This window comes from Labeo rohita, chromosome 5, assembly GCF_022985175.1.
Source record: "Labeo rohita strain BAU-BD-2019 chromosome 5, IGBB_LRoh.1.0, whole genome shotgun sequence".
NCBI classification, from domain to species: domain Eukaryota; kingdom Metazoa; phylum Chordata; class Actinopteri; order Cypriniformes; family Cyprinidae; genus Labeo; species Labeo rohita.
Window position 1 is genome coordinate 46426969 of NC_066873.1, and position 15447 is coordinate 46442415.

At 37.0% G+C, this 15447-nt stretch overlaps 1 protein-coding gene across 4 annotated transcripts in view; it reads right to left on the reverse strand.

Moving 5' to 3' along the window:
- Positions 1 to 2057: 2057 nt before the first annotated feature.
- Positions 2058 to 15447, reverse strand: part of dcc (DCC netrin 1 receptor) — a 224882-nt gene continuing 211492 nt past the window's right edge. For all 4 annotated transcript variants that reach the window (XM_051110607.1, XM_051110606.1, XM_051110605.1 and 1 more), the window contains exons 28-29: positions 7526 to 7668; positions 2058 to 5337 (exon numbers count right to left, since the gene is read on the reverse strand). In XM_051110607.1, coding sequence (XP_050966564.1) covers positions 5248 to 5337; positions 7526 to 7668 — 233 coding nt within the window. In that variant the 3' untranslated portion in view covers positions 2058 to 5247. The remainder of the gene's footprint in view (positions 5338 to 7525; positions 7669 to 15447) is intronic.

Genomic DNA, 15447 nt, shown 5'->3' on the forward strand with positions numbered 1-15447 from the left:
TATGAGCTAATGAGCTAAATTAGATAGTGTGTAAATAGGCCTACATCTAAATGACTCAATTTCTTGATTTATGAATTCATTTTAGGTATATATATATATAATTGATATATTTGGCAAATAAATGCATTATATGGGTTTAGTTTTCATGGTTATTAATGTATGCAATTTCAGCAAAAAAAGTTCATTTTTCTAAAAAGGAAACAAATTACTTGTTAATTTAAGAGACTTATCTTATTTTCTCGTGTATATTTAGTATTGCTCTGTAATAAAGAAAAACGACTTCTTATCCGATTACTCGACTAATCGATGAAATAATCGGTAGAATACTTGATTACTAAAATAATCGATAGCTACAGCCCTAAGATAGATAGAACTAACCAACCAACTAACCAACAATAGATATAACTAATCAACCAACAACAGATAGATACAGACAGAAAAATATATCGATATAGAACTAACTAGACAGATACAGAACTAACTAAAAATAGATCTATATCTATCTATGTATCTAACTAGAAAACCTAACATTATAGACAGATATAGAACTAAGATAGATAGATAGATAGAACTAGCCAACCAACAACAGACAGATAGATTAGACACAGAACTAACCAACCAAAGATAGATAGAACTAAAAAAAACAGATAGATAGATAGATGGCCAGATAACCAACTAACAACAGATAGATATAACTAATGAACCAACCAACAACAGATAGACAGATATAAAACTAACCAACCAACTAATTTAACTACCTGATAGACAGAACTAACCAACCAATCAACAACAGATAAATTAGATAACGACTAACCAACCAACCAACTAGCCAACTGACTAACGATAAATAGAACTAACCAACCAACCAACAACAGATGATAGATCGATTAGATATAACCAACCAACCAAATAACTAACAGCAGATAGATAGATATAGACAAACAGATAGAGATATAACCAACCAACCATCCAACTAACGAACAACACATAGATAGATAGATAGATAGATAGACAGATAGATAGATAGATGATAGCTAACCAGACAAATAACTAACAACAGATACATAGATATAGACAAACAGATAGATATATCCAACTAACCAAACGATAACAGATAGATATTACCAACCAGCCAACCAATGATAGATAGATAGAACTATCCAACCAACTAACAACAAATAGATAGATATAACTAACGACAGATAGGTATAACTAACCAAACAACAACAGATGATAGACTGATTAGATATAACTAACCAACTAACCAGTCAACCAACCAACAGATAGATAGAAAGAACTATCAACAGATATAACTAACCAACCAACCAACACCAGATATATAGACTAGAGACAGAACTAACCAACCAACTAGCCAACTAACTAGCCAACTAACTAACTAACGATAGATAGAACTAACTAACCAACCAACAAACAACAAATAGATAGATATAACTAACTACAGATAGGTATAACTAAACAACCAACAACAGATAGATTGATTAGATATGACTAACCAACTAACCAATTAACCAACCAACCAACCAACCAACAACAGACAGATAGAAAGAACTATCAACTAACTCTATCAACTAACTAACCAACACACCAACCAACAACAGATATATAGATTAGATATAGAACTAACCACTCAACTAGCCAACCAACTAACTAATGATAGATAGAACTGACCAACCAACAAATAGATATAACTAACAACAGATAGGTGTAACTAACCAACCAACAACAGACAGATAAGATAGATAGATAACTAACCAGACAAATAACAACAGATACATATAGACAGATGGAAATATAACCAACTAACCAACCAACAACAGATGATAGATAGATAACTAGCATCCCAATCATATTAGTTCATTAATCTGTGTTAATTAGTTTATTAATATTAATCCATGTGGTCAATCAGGTATTGCCTAAATCCTTCAGGACTGTTTGAGAAGAAATGTAAAAGGCTGTTCTTCAGCGCTTACCTGATTACACCGCTCACGTTGTGCAAACGGAATCGACCACAGACGCTGTTTATTATCAAAGGCTTTATTTATCAAACAAAAAGAATGCACCATTCAAATAACATTTCTATATAAAAAGGAACATTGGACTGTTCTACAGTGCATTACAAAACCAGTAATTGTATACAACGTCATGGTAGAAACAGCCGGAGGGTTCGACTCGTCAGCGGCTCCACGCCTTCCTTCACGTGGAAAACCGCATCTCAGATCTCAATCACTACTCTAATTTGGTTAACGACGCTAACATTGGACAATTTAAGGATGAAGTAAAATACACATAAGAATGATTCCGTCTAACACGCCTGCTCGTGATCCTCAACGCTGGCCTTCTGATCCTAGAATTAACACGGCTAATTAATTAGTCACTGCATGAAGGTGATTCTGAGACACAAACATGATCAGCTGATCAGGAATCAATCCCATCAGCCCCGGCACTGCACGATTTCAGGAAGAGCTCACTGGAAAATGAAGGCTGTTCAAACCCGTATGACACGCTGCTCAATTCTACACCATTAAAGGAACAATGTCAATAAAAATGTGTGTGCTGTATTCATGAGAAACTGAACTGAGCTCTAACTCACAATTCAGACTATTTTCTTGCCGTTTTGAGATTCTGTAAACTCAGAATTCTAAGAATTGTGAAAATTGCAAACGTGCAATTCTGAGAAAAAAAACTGGAATATATGAACTTGCAATTTAGAACAAAAATGTGAGTTTGTATCTCACAATTCTGACTTTTTTCTTACAATTCAGGGGGTTCTGCATGACAGAATAAAAACAAAAAAGGTAATTGTGAGTTTTCGTCTGACAGTTCTGACTTTCTCCCTACAATTACGAGTTTGTTACAATTTTTGAGTTTATATCTCGCAATACTGAAAACTGTAAAACAAAAAAACTCAGAAGTGCAGGAAATAAACTCGCAACAAATATTACTTTTTTTGTCAGAACTGCAAAAAGTCAGAATTGTGAGATTACAAAGTCGCAATTACTTTATTTTTCTAACAGTCACGATCACCGCGAACAGATGCAGAGAAGAGCTGTAAGGTCCTCCTTTAGTTATTCATGGTTTGAAACAACATTATTTTCATGTGACCTTTTCCTTTAAAGCAGGAACTGTGAATCTTCACTGTGAGAAAGATGAACAGACCGTGAGGAAATGAGATCGACACAAACTTTATGTTCATGAACAAAAAAATGCTGCTGGATTTCAGACGGAACATTATGGGAGAATCCAAACGCCTCGAATCTCACGTTCGGCAGGAATGTTGTCGATCACATTTAACGTGACGCACAGAAAACGCCAGACAGCTGAAGATGTGTTACGACGCTGAAAATATCTTCGTTCAAAAACACAGTGAAAATCCGTCCCAGAATTCCTCCTTTACTCTCCTAATGGGCTAAATAAAAGCTCTAGAATTCATCACATCGTCTTCATAAATTACCGTAAAAGGAACAATCTAAATCATATATTAAATATATCGTAGAAACCCGACGCCCGCCCGTCCCGAGTCCATGACGCCGCAGCGATCAGTCCATCAATCGCTCGGTGCATCTGTACAGTAAAAAACAGCGTGTCGCTACAGGATCTGTACGCTACCAGAAAAATATCAAATATAGGGACGCGCTTCATCCTCCGCTCAGCGTTCTTCTTTTGTCTCGCGGCACGGCAAATAAAGTGACCCAAAAGTGAACAAAAAATATATATAGGCACATAAAAAGTCTCTTCTGCTCTTAAAAAAAAACGATGAAGAGATGAACAGAAAAGCAGTCGAACTGATGGTGTGTGACGCATCAAACGTCACATTAGCATTATTTAACAAATGAATTCACTCGTCTGCCATGTTTGTCTTCCTCTTTCACCCTCCAACAGCTGACTGATCACGGCCACACCAAAAACATTTTCTTCTTCAGTATTTCTGTCTTGCTTTCCAGTACAAATATCTAAAATACATTTTAAATATAAATTAAATATATTTTAAAAATTAAAAATCTTACTAAAATATTTCAAAATGTATTTTTGGGGTGAGAAAATACTTACAGTAACCTGTATTTTTTAAATAAATGTTCACACGTGTTATAGATGAGCAAATAAAGTTTTTCTCAAAATGTGAAATGTAAATGCATTTGAAAAATATGAAGGGCAAAATAATTTTTTTAATGTTTTAAAATATATATTTAAAAATATTTTTAAAAATATACAAAAATGGCCAAAAAATATATTGGCAGAAAACATATTTACGTATATATTTTGAAACTCATTTTGCAAATATAAATAAAATATTTTGGCCTTTTTTTAAAGAAAGAAAATCTAATTGTATTTATTGGAGAAACAAAATGAAGTCTAAACAACTTAAGTGAATTTATGCTTAAAACAAGAAAAAACATCTGCGAACAGGTCGAGAAAAATAAACTTTATTTATTTTTCTGACTGCACTGGTAGACTTTTCTTGTTTTAAGCATACATTTTATACCTTTTTCAGAAGTAAATGCATCTTGATTTTAGAGTATTTAGACATTTTTACTGGAAAACAAAGTGAAGATACTGAGGAAGAGCATTATTTTTGGCAGCAATCGTGGGTTATTGATCCCTGGATGGAGACGAAACACGTGAAATGAAGATCACACCGCAGGGATTTACAGTTTCACTGCTGTAAAATAATAAACCAATATGGCGTTTGTGTCATACAGAGAATGACAAAGACACGTGATTACAAACAAGACGAAAATCTGCAACAAAACCAGTGCCGCGAGAGCAAAAGGATCCGCTTTCTCCTCCACGCCGACGGCGTGTCCGTTTCATCCGACCTCTTTCTAGTAGGAATATACAGATCCCCAGTAAAGTGTATTTAAGGGATTTTGGCAGCAATAGATTGGCAATGAAACGTTCAGAGGGTTTGCATTTTGGCAACTCCGATCAGTTGAGATGAATCGCTAATAATCCCATTAGTAGATGAAAGTCAAAAATCCTCACAGTCTTCATCCTGGATGGATCTGCGTTCAGCGGGATGGATTCACACGGCCGTGTACATAAACGAGTATAAAATCTCAGACAGTGTTAGAAAAGAGACGCTTCTTCTCCAGCGCTTCGGTTTCGGAGTCATTTTCCCTTTTAAATCCCGTTTGAGGGTCGGGGTGAATCAGAGAGGAGCGTGAACGCCAGAGAGTCTGCGCTTCCTCGTTCCGGGCGTGGGCTCCTCGGCGTCCGCGTGCGTTTGCGTTAAAAGGCCGAACCCGTGATGGCGTTGAGCTGCTTCATCAGACCTTCCAGACTGGCCATCTGCTCGCTCAGATCGTCCTGCTCGTACACCTGCGGATCAGGACGGCAGAAGATCAGACAACTCCAACATTAGGAAACTCTTAACACGGTTTGGGAAAGGTCACCGCGATATTGAGAGCGCCTGACCTTCAGATCCATAGCAAACAATTAGTGAGGTTATTGCAGTTACGGTATTGATGCTGTTCACTGGTTATCTAGCGCTCTGAGCTGCATCTATAACATCAGACGGCCGTATGAAACACTCACTGCCACCGACGGCCGTGAAAGCATCAATCGAGCGTCAGTTAGTGGATCTATTGTCAACGGCAGAAAAAGAGTGTTTGCTTTAAACGCTCTGACACACCAGTATCTGATTTTAGACACATGCAACACGAACTCACGTGCAGCTACAGGCTGAACTGCATCAATTCTCACTCCTGAAATTTCTTTTAAATCCATATCTTCTCTTTACATTTACTGATACTAGTGCTACTTTAGTATCATTGACACTGTAAACTATTATAGTTTTTATTAACATATTTTTAAATTATTTTTTTAATTTGTATTCATTTATCTATTTACATGTTTATTATATATATATATATATACACACACACACACAAACACACATAAATATAATATAATAAAATACAAATAAATAAAAAATAACAATAAATAGACATATTTAAAAAAAATAAAACAAAAGCAATAACATTTCTAAAACTTAAATAAAAATTGAGATGATTATTTATGATTTAGCAATGATGTATCACTACCATGACCATGCAAATGTGTGGCTAAATAATGGAAATAATAACTTAAAATAATTATTTGTTTAAAATTCTGAATATTAAGATTTTAGGACAAAGAGGTTTAGCTGACTTAAAAAAAAATTGTGAATCCCTGCTTTAATAAAACCAGAAAATGCACAATGTGTAAATTGTGTAAACTGCCCTAATGAAAAATAAATATACTAAAATATATTTAAAATACATTTATTTCATGCTACAAGTATACTACAAATACATTTACATATCATATACCTAATAAAATACCCTGCAATTGTACTTTTAGTGTACTAAACTGGTATATTTAAAGTCTGCTGAATTGGAACAACTCATTTTGTACTTAATACACTTTAATTGTGCAGAAATAGTGCTGAAGTCCAACTAAAGATAGACTTAAGTATATTTAATTATGCTGCTAAAGTGGAACTATTGCAAGTAAACTTTCGGTACACTTTAATATTTTACGTTTAAAGATTGATATTATTTAAAGATCATACAATCCTTATCAATAGTGACATTAAAAGATATTTTAGGCTTACTATTAAGAAATGTGCATTGTGCACATGTAGTACTCTAAATAAAGTCAAAATGTCAATAAATATGTTAATAGACTTAAACCATACTTACTACAAAAGAAACGCATTTTAAATCTATTACATTTTTACTAGGGTATTTCTGCTGTTCCGAAGTTGCCACCTGCTGGCAGCAAATGGATTTGCATGTATTTTTCAGTCAGCCCGTCGGCTGTTTTTGTTCAGACCAAAGCGAAAATCAATCCATGATTTTACACTAAAAACATAGAGTTGTAAATGTGAACTGGTGGATAGACAAGATAATGCATTATAAAAATATCTAACAGTGTTTTAACGGTAAACTCTCTCCCTCGTGCCGCGCCGAAGTGTCCGATCAGTGTGGGTTTGTTTATTTGCTTCATCTCTGACGGGAAAAGGCCACTCCAATTATACAGATACGTGTCGGACGGACAGAGTCTCCTGACCTTTCCGTCTCTCGCTCATAAACTAGAAAAGGCGAGTCGTGTGAGGCCGAATCAAAGCCCCAACACAAACTTTCCCACTTTCTCTTGTTATTGTGACATCAATAGTTGAACACTGTCTGTTCTTTCATCTGCCCGTTCAATGATTCACAATGACGGTGGCGCGTTTGCCGCAAATCTTCACAAAATTATTAAAGACTACACCCGATGAAGCACAGGCACGATTGGCTTTTGAATCACAGATGCATCAATCACTCCTTTCAGAGAAGGAAAACGAGCCAAACTGTTGAGGTTTTCATGAAAATGGTTCTCGTCAGTTATTAAGTATTCGGCTTAAAGCTGAGATTTAAAGCGGCTCCCCGCTGAGTCCAAAGCGCTCTGAAGAGACCGAAGCGCGCGTGTGATTCGTTTATCTGATGTGTTTCAGCGTCTGTGTGCTGTAGGTGCGCTGACTCACGCTGGCCGGGTCGTCGGGCTGTTTCTGTCCGTCTTCGGCCGTCTCGGGAGCCGTCGGCACTGAAACGGGCAGTAACGGAGAGCGCGCCTTCCCGGCCTGACCCAACGAGGCCGTCTTCACCTGCGGTTTGGGTAAACTTCCACCTGTGAGCAGACAAACACAGAAAACATTTAATCAAAGGTACAGCGTGCTTGAAAATGAACAGTCGGTCATCACTGTTGTTTCAAATCTGTGAGTTTCTTGTTTTTTGTAAAACACAGAAGAAGATATTTTAAAGAATGTTAGTAAACAAACAGTTTCCGGTCCATAAAATGGAAAAAAAAAATACTATGGAAGTCAATGGCTACCATCAACTGTTTGGTTACCAACAAAAATAACTTTGAACACAGCTCTGAGAAAGAGTAAATGAGCTCAGACTCTCATTCTGACGGCACCCATTCACTGCACACTCAGATGTGCTCACCCTCATGTTGTCCAAGATACAGATGAGTTTGTTTCTTCATCAGATTTGTAGAAATGTACCAATCCATTACTTGCTCACCAATGGATCCTCTGCAGTGAATGGGTGCCGTCAGAACGAGGGTTCAAACAGCTGATAAAAACATTACAAGTAATCCACACCACTCCAGTCCATCAGTTCACATCTTGAGAAGACAAAAGCTCAAACAAATCCATCATTAAGACATTTTTAACTCAAATACATTGAGTCCATAATCCATAATAAGACTTCCTCCAGTGAAAAAGTGGTCTGGTCTGAATCAGAAGAGAAATCTGCACAGATCAAGCACCGTTTACAAGCCAAAACAGCTCAAAACAAACATGTGGATGTATTTTGATGTGAGAGACAACAGGAGATGGACTTTTACACTGGACATCCAAGTGTTAATATGGATTATGGACTATTTTAGTTACAACATCTTGATGGATTTGTTTTAGCTTTTGTCTTCTCAAGATGTGAACTGATGGACTGGAGTGGTGTGGATTACTTGTGGATTACTGTGATGTTTTTATCAGCTGTTTGGACTCTCATTCTGACGGCACCCATTCACTGCAGAGGATCCATTGGGGAGACAGTGATGCAATGACACGATTCTCCAAATCTGATGAACAAACAGTTCATCAAAATACTCAACAGTTGAGAGTATTTTCAGCACATTTTCATTTCTGACTGAACTATTCTTTTATACACTGATGTGACTTGTCTGTGTTTTCTTTTTCTTAACAATGCAATTTTCATCTATCCAGCTGTCCAGAAAACAAGATAGTTGCAAATTATTGTCATTATTTTCAGCACCAGGAGCATCACAATCCTGCTGAACCTGAAAGCAACAAAATCATGTGGAAAAATGAATGTAGTTAAAGGAGCCAAATCCAGATCTCCATTCAGAGCTGCTCTGGCAGACCTCCAGACGAGAGAGAGACACAGACTGACAGAGAGAGAGAGAGAGAGAGAGAGACGGGGTGGTCTGGCAGCAGGTGAGACGGGACAGATGGATGGGCTGATAGAATCCCTGCTCATCCGTGAGCTTTCTCTCTGAAGACGTGGGAACCGACGGACTGCGATGATGGATGCCGATAACAAGCTTCCAGAATCTCTCGCATTCCTCCATCTTCACGAGAGACCTGCGCTCAGCATCAGCAGCGCAATTCAACTGCAGAAACTGGCAGCACCTGCTTCAGGAATGGATGTTTTGAGACAGAAAACCTCAAAACCACTTCAGCTTTATCAATGGCACTGATTAGAGAGCAGAATTAAGCTGATTGTTAATGCAGAACTCATCTAAACCAGCAGAACTCAGTTTCCGATCGAGCTCCAGGTCTATGAAACCTTTGAAAACCTATGAAAGCTTTATCAACCTTGTTTTGCAATGCAGAAAGGTATTTTCTGTGAATGTGCGTGACTTCTCATTCATTAACCTCACAGAGGACAAAAATGTCCACGTCAAAGATGGTCACAGAACTGTTATATAGAATTTTTTTTTATTTTTTATTTTTTACCAACATTCGTCTTAACACAAACTACCAAAATGTAATTTATTTTCAGGATTCTGACCCTCAAAAAATGAGTTTTGAATGAGTTACAATGAGGACATTTTTGTCCTGAAGGTTTCTTGCACCTAGTGTAAAATTGATTTAAATGACAATAAAAATGACAAAAACATAGAATCAAATGACTAAAACTATAACTAAAATTAACACGAACATATCAAAATAAAAGCAAATTCAAAAGTTTAACAAAAGCTATATTAGCATCTAAATGATTCTAAAACATCACTGGTTTGCATTAATACCACTGAAATGATTAAACAAACAAATAAATGAATAATAAAAATATTATCTCGGCACTACCCAAGGAATATTTTAAGACCAGTTCATCTACAATAGGCTAATGCAATCAAAAGGTATTAGAATTTTTAAAAATGTTATTATTAATGTTTAATGAATGGTTTATTACTTTTGACCAATAGGTGGCGTTGTTATCAAATTGATGTGGCGTGGTCAGTGTGAGGTTATAACGGCACATACAAAATTTGGTGTCAGTAGGTCAAAGCTTTGCAGAGATACAGCCTCAGATGCAGTTCGGCATCTTTCCAGCAAACTTATGGATGTGTTAAAAACTGTTTCATATTTTGACACGAAATCCATAGCTTTTTGCCAGCACGGTCTAAAGATGATCTGAGTCAAATTTGGTGAAAATCGGACCAACGGTGTAGGAGGAGTTTGAAAGAGTAGGTACAGTCAGGGCATAGTGCCGAGGACACATAATGAGTTGCGAATGACATGCCAAAGCTTTCGCAAAATATAGCAATTTACGACAAAATACAAAAAGGCCAACACCCAAAATGGCTGACATGGGAAAACTACTCTAACCTAACCAAACTAACCAAATCTAAAGAGAAGAGTTCTGTGATTTTTGGCAAAACCATTCAGAAGTTATTTTCATATTTTCATATCTCCTGACCACTAGGTGGCACTGCGCCGAAACACTGCGGGTAGCCTCAGGTCATTCTTGTTATAACACACACCAAGTTTGGTCTCAAAACACCAAACCATTGCGGAGATATAGCCTCACATCCATTTTTGCATACTCTTCGTCAAATTCGTTTGCATGTTAACCAACTTGCATTGCGTAAGTTTTTGCCAGCATGGTCTGAAGATGATCTGAGCCAATTTTGGTGAAAATCAGACAAACCGTCAAAGACAACATAAGTAGGTTTTTCGAACTATTAAAAATAGCAAAAAAAACTAAACCTTATGATTTTTACATTTTGACCACTTTTGACCAGTTTTTTAAAATTTCTTTATAACTTTTGGCCACAATTTTTACATTTTGACAACTTTTGACTATTTAAAAAAAAATTCTTTAGAACTTTTGGCCATAAGGTGGCGCTGCCCCCAAACATTTTGAATACAGTCAGGACATGCTGCCAAAGACACACACTGAGTTTCGTAACGATATGCCAATGCACTCGTAAAATATAACATTTTACGACAAAATACACAAAGACAGACAGTCAAAATGGCTGAAATGGAAAATCTAGGTATTGTTCGACTCTGCATGCTCCTCCAAATCTAAAGAGAAGAGCTGTGTGATTTTTGGCCAAACCATTCTTAAGTTATAAGCAAAAAAATAAATAAAAAATAGCCTCACATCCATTTTTGCACGCTCTTCGTCAAATTCGTTCGTGTTATTTGAGAACGGTTCGACTAATCAACTTGAATTCCGTAACTTTTTGCCAGCATGGTCTGAAGATGATCTGAGCCAATTTTAGTGAAAATCAGACAAACTTGGCATGAGCCAAAGAATCAGATAAAAAATATTTTTTTTTCTTCCAGACCTTAAGGTTCAAAAGTTATTAGCATAGAGTTATTGAAATTTGGACAAGTGGTGGCGCTAGAGAGTTTTAGTTAGAGACTTCAAACTTGTTATGGTTAAGGTTCTCTATCTGTGTGCCAAATTACACAACTTTCCCACAAGCGGTTCTGTGGGCTGCCATAGACTCGAGAGTGGAAGAAGAAGAATAAGAATGCCAACGAATACAATAGGTGCCTTCGCACATTCAGTGCTTGTCCCCTAATAACACAGCAGCGCTCTTCCATTAAAGATAAGGTGCATAAAACACAAGAGTCTCACTACAATAAAGAAAAGCAAACCTGAGCAGCTCAAATATCCCATAACCCCATTATGAGTAGATTATTAGTAAAGACATTCACGTGCACAACACGCTCAGAGAGATCCAGAGCGCCAGAGGGGCTTGTTAGCATTCGCACCATGCTAACTGCTCAATGCTTTTCTCATATGGATTTTCAGTCAACTGTAAACCAATTTATGGGTCGTGTACGTGCTGCTACTGCTACTCGCCTGCTCGGGAACGCTCGTGCTAATCACTTTTCAACTCAACTTTCCATTTTAGACCACGTGAGTGTGATACAAATATCCACACTGATCAGCAGTTTCATAAATGTGCAAAACTAGTTTAGAGGTGGTTTTGCTAGTGCACAAAAACTGGCCTCATTAACCACTTTTGTCCAGCAAGATCTGGGCGTGACGCCGTTTTCCCTCTTTTCGATGTGCACTGGAGTGGTAAGCGATATTATCGCTGTCATTTCTCTTCTTGTCGCTCGTCCAGAGATGATTAGCGCTCATTAACTTCTGCCACAGATCCGGCCGCCGCCAGATTAGCCAGCCGAGAGCCGAAGCACATCTCTGCCCACGGCATTCAACCCGGAGCTCTCACAGACACACGAAAAACCAGCCCACAGAAGATGCTTTAGAGAATACATCTTCAAGAGCAATTCATAACCTTCTTTTACTCCAAACAGACCCTCGTTCAGCAGGAATGAGGTCACGATGAGTGCTGCGAGTCAGATTGAAACACACATCAGCCAATTCACTGAGGAATCGCAGAAAAACCATCAAAACACGGCTGTGCACATTTCAAACCCAACCAGAAGAAACAAGACCTTTTGCATTTTGCATGAAGAAAATGAAGCCTATTTTTAGAGTCAGTGCATTATTTGTCTTTGCGTTACAGTAATGAGAATAATGATGTATTATTCAACTGGTAAAGTATTTTATACATTCAATTTACATTGGTTTAAATAAACAAAATATCGTACTGTAACAACGAGATTATAATGAGAAACATAAATGAGAATGAGAACTGAAGCTCCTAAAGCATCCAGACACAACTGAACTGATACAGCAACTGAATAATTTGTGTTTAATTGTCATGGAAAAAACAAAAAACTTACGGGCTCTTTCTTTTTCTTTTGCATTTTTGCATGTTGGAAAAGAAGCCTATTTTTAGAGCCAGTGCAATAATTTGCTTCGCATCATGACATTATTTTTCATTGCATTACAGTAATGAGAATTTGAGGGTTAATTGTCATGAAAATAACAATGCATTATGTGAACAGTAAAGTATTTATACATAATGGCAGCATTTATGCTGATTTGCCCTTAATTCATTCTGATTCAAATAAACAAAACACTGGTACTACAACTACGAGAATCCAATGAGAAACATATATGAGAAGCTATTTACACATTTGAAAACATACAGGAACGGGAATTATTTGCGTTTAACTGTCATGACAATAAAGTGAGAAAAATAATACTGGTCCTAAAACCTTCAAAATCACGTCTATGGTCACATTTAAACTCCAAAGACAGAAGAAACAAGAGCCTTTTTTGCATGCTGCATAAAAAAAATAAAACAAATGGCAGCGCATTATGTTTCTTCACAATAAAGTATGAAAATAATGAAGCATTATGCAAATGGTAAAGTATTTACTTTGATTTAAATAAAACATTTTACTACAACGGAATCTAAAGAGAAACATAAATGAGAATAAGAATTTAAGCTCCTAAAACAGGAATTATTTGTGTTTAATTCTCATTAAAATAATGTCATAATACACACGCCTCATTTTCTTCATGCACATTATGCGTTCTTTTGTTTTGGGGTGAAATGTGAGCTGCTTTCAAGAGATTCTCCATAAGTCAACACTCCTCCCTCTGTCTGCTCCTCTTTGTCTTTATATTCTGACAAATCACATCTCTCTCGGTCGAGGACGCTGTGTGTTATGGTGTGTGAAATGGCTGGATGGTTTAAAGCGCTTCAGGTCCGTCTGCCGCACAATCCCTCACATCATCAACGCCGCTTTAAGAACCCCATTGAACTCATGGTGAAGTGGCCGTCAGGTCTGAGCGAACGGCTTGTTTCTCGGTGTTTATTCCACAATGTTTCCTTCACTGCTGCTTAGAGGCGCCTGATCAATATTTCACCGCGTGCTGGGGAACAAACGCTTGATGAAAACACCTTCGCCAAAGACAGAACACAAATTTGACAAGCCGCAAATGTTTCGGATTCAATCCAACTAAATTCTCTCAATTAAAATGCATGAAGGATCTTCGGTGTCGGAGCTTCTCTGGACTGTCTGATGCCTTCATGTTGAAAGAGACTCTGGCATGACTGACATACAGGCTGATAGATTGATCCGTCTCTCCCGGGCAGGAAGGAGACGGCTTTAAATTCTTCTTTAAAAGACGGATGGACTCTTCTGAAACAAGAGGAACAAAGGCGAGTCTGTGAAGCTCGTGGACAGTAAATATAAACCCGACAGCCCTCAAACGCTCAGCCGTCTCCCGAGACCCTGCGGCTTTTATTCTGCTTTATTTCATGTGTTTCCATAGTGAGAGTCGATGCACGTCTGCAGCGTTTCACCTCGCGGCCGATTTACACTCACACCTCCTCACGACAATTAATTAACACGAGTAAATCAAAGCATTAGTCATCCAACACAAGCTGAGATAACAAACTAACTGGGAGCGTTTACTTGATCAGTCATAATTCACAACGTGGGGGAATACGATACCATACAAAGTTCAAACAAATGATTCATTTCTCAAACAAGCCTTATTCACATGTGCTTCATGCCACAGAATGAAGGAGAGAGACACGATAGAAAGACAGATCGAACAGAAGAAAGATAGATACATACATAGAACGATGCATCAAAATAGATAGATAAACTAAGAACAGACATAGACCTAACTAGATAGATAGATAGATAGATAGATAAGAACAGGTAGATATAGAACTAACTAGCTAGACAGATATAGAAGTAACTAACAATAGACAGATAAACAGATATAGAACTAACGACATAGAAGCAGCGATAGACATATAGAACTAACTTACCAACTAACAATAGATAGACAGATAGATAGATAGATACATACATATAGAACTAACTAGCTAATGATAGAGACAGAACTAACTAACAATAGATATAGAAGTATCGATAGGCATATAGAACTTACTAATGGTAGATAGATAGATAGATAGATAGACAGATAGATAGATAGAATTAGTTAGACAGATAAAGACCTAACTAATAATAGATGGATAGACAGATATAGATTTAACTAGACAGACAGATGCTAGACCAACTAACAATAGACAGACAAATATAGAACTAACATTACAAAGACAGATATTGAACTAATGATAGATAGATAGATAGACAGACAGATATAGAACTAACTAATTATACATAGACAGATATAGAACTAACTAACAATAGACAGATAGAGAGGCAAACAGATAGAGAGATAGACAGATATAGAACTAAGAATAGATACAGAACTAACTAGCTAGACAGATAAAAAACTAACAATAGATAGATAGATATAGAACTAGATACAAAACTAATGATACATAGATACAGAACTAATGATGATAGATAGATGGATAGATAGATAGACAGATAGATAGATAGATAGATAGATAGATAACCAGCTAACAATACATACATATAGGACTGATGACAGATACAGAACTAATGATAGATAGATAGACAGACAGACAAGACAGACAGACAGATGGATAGACAGAAAGACAGACAGATCTAAT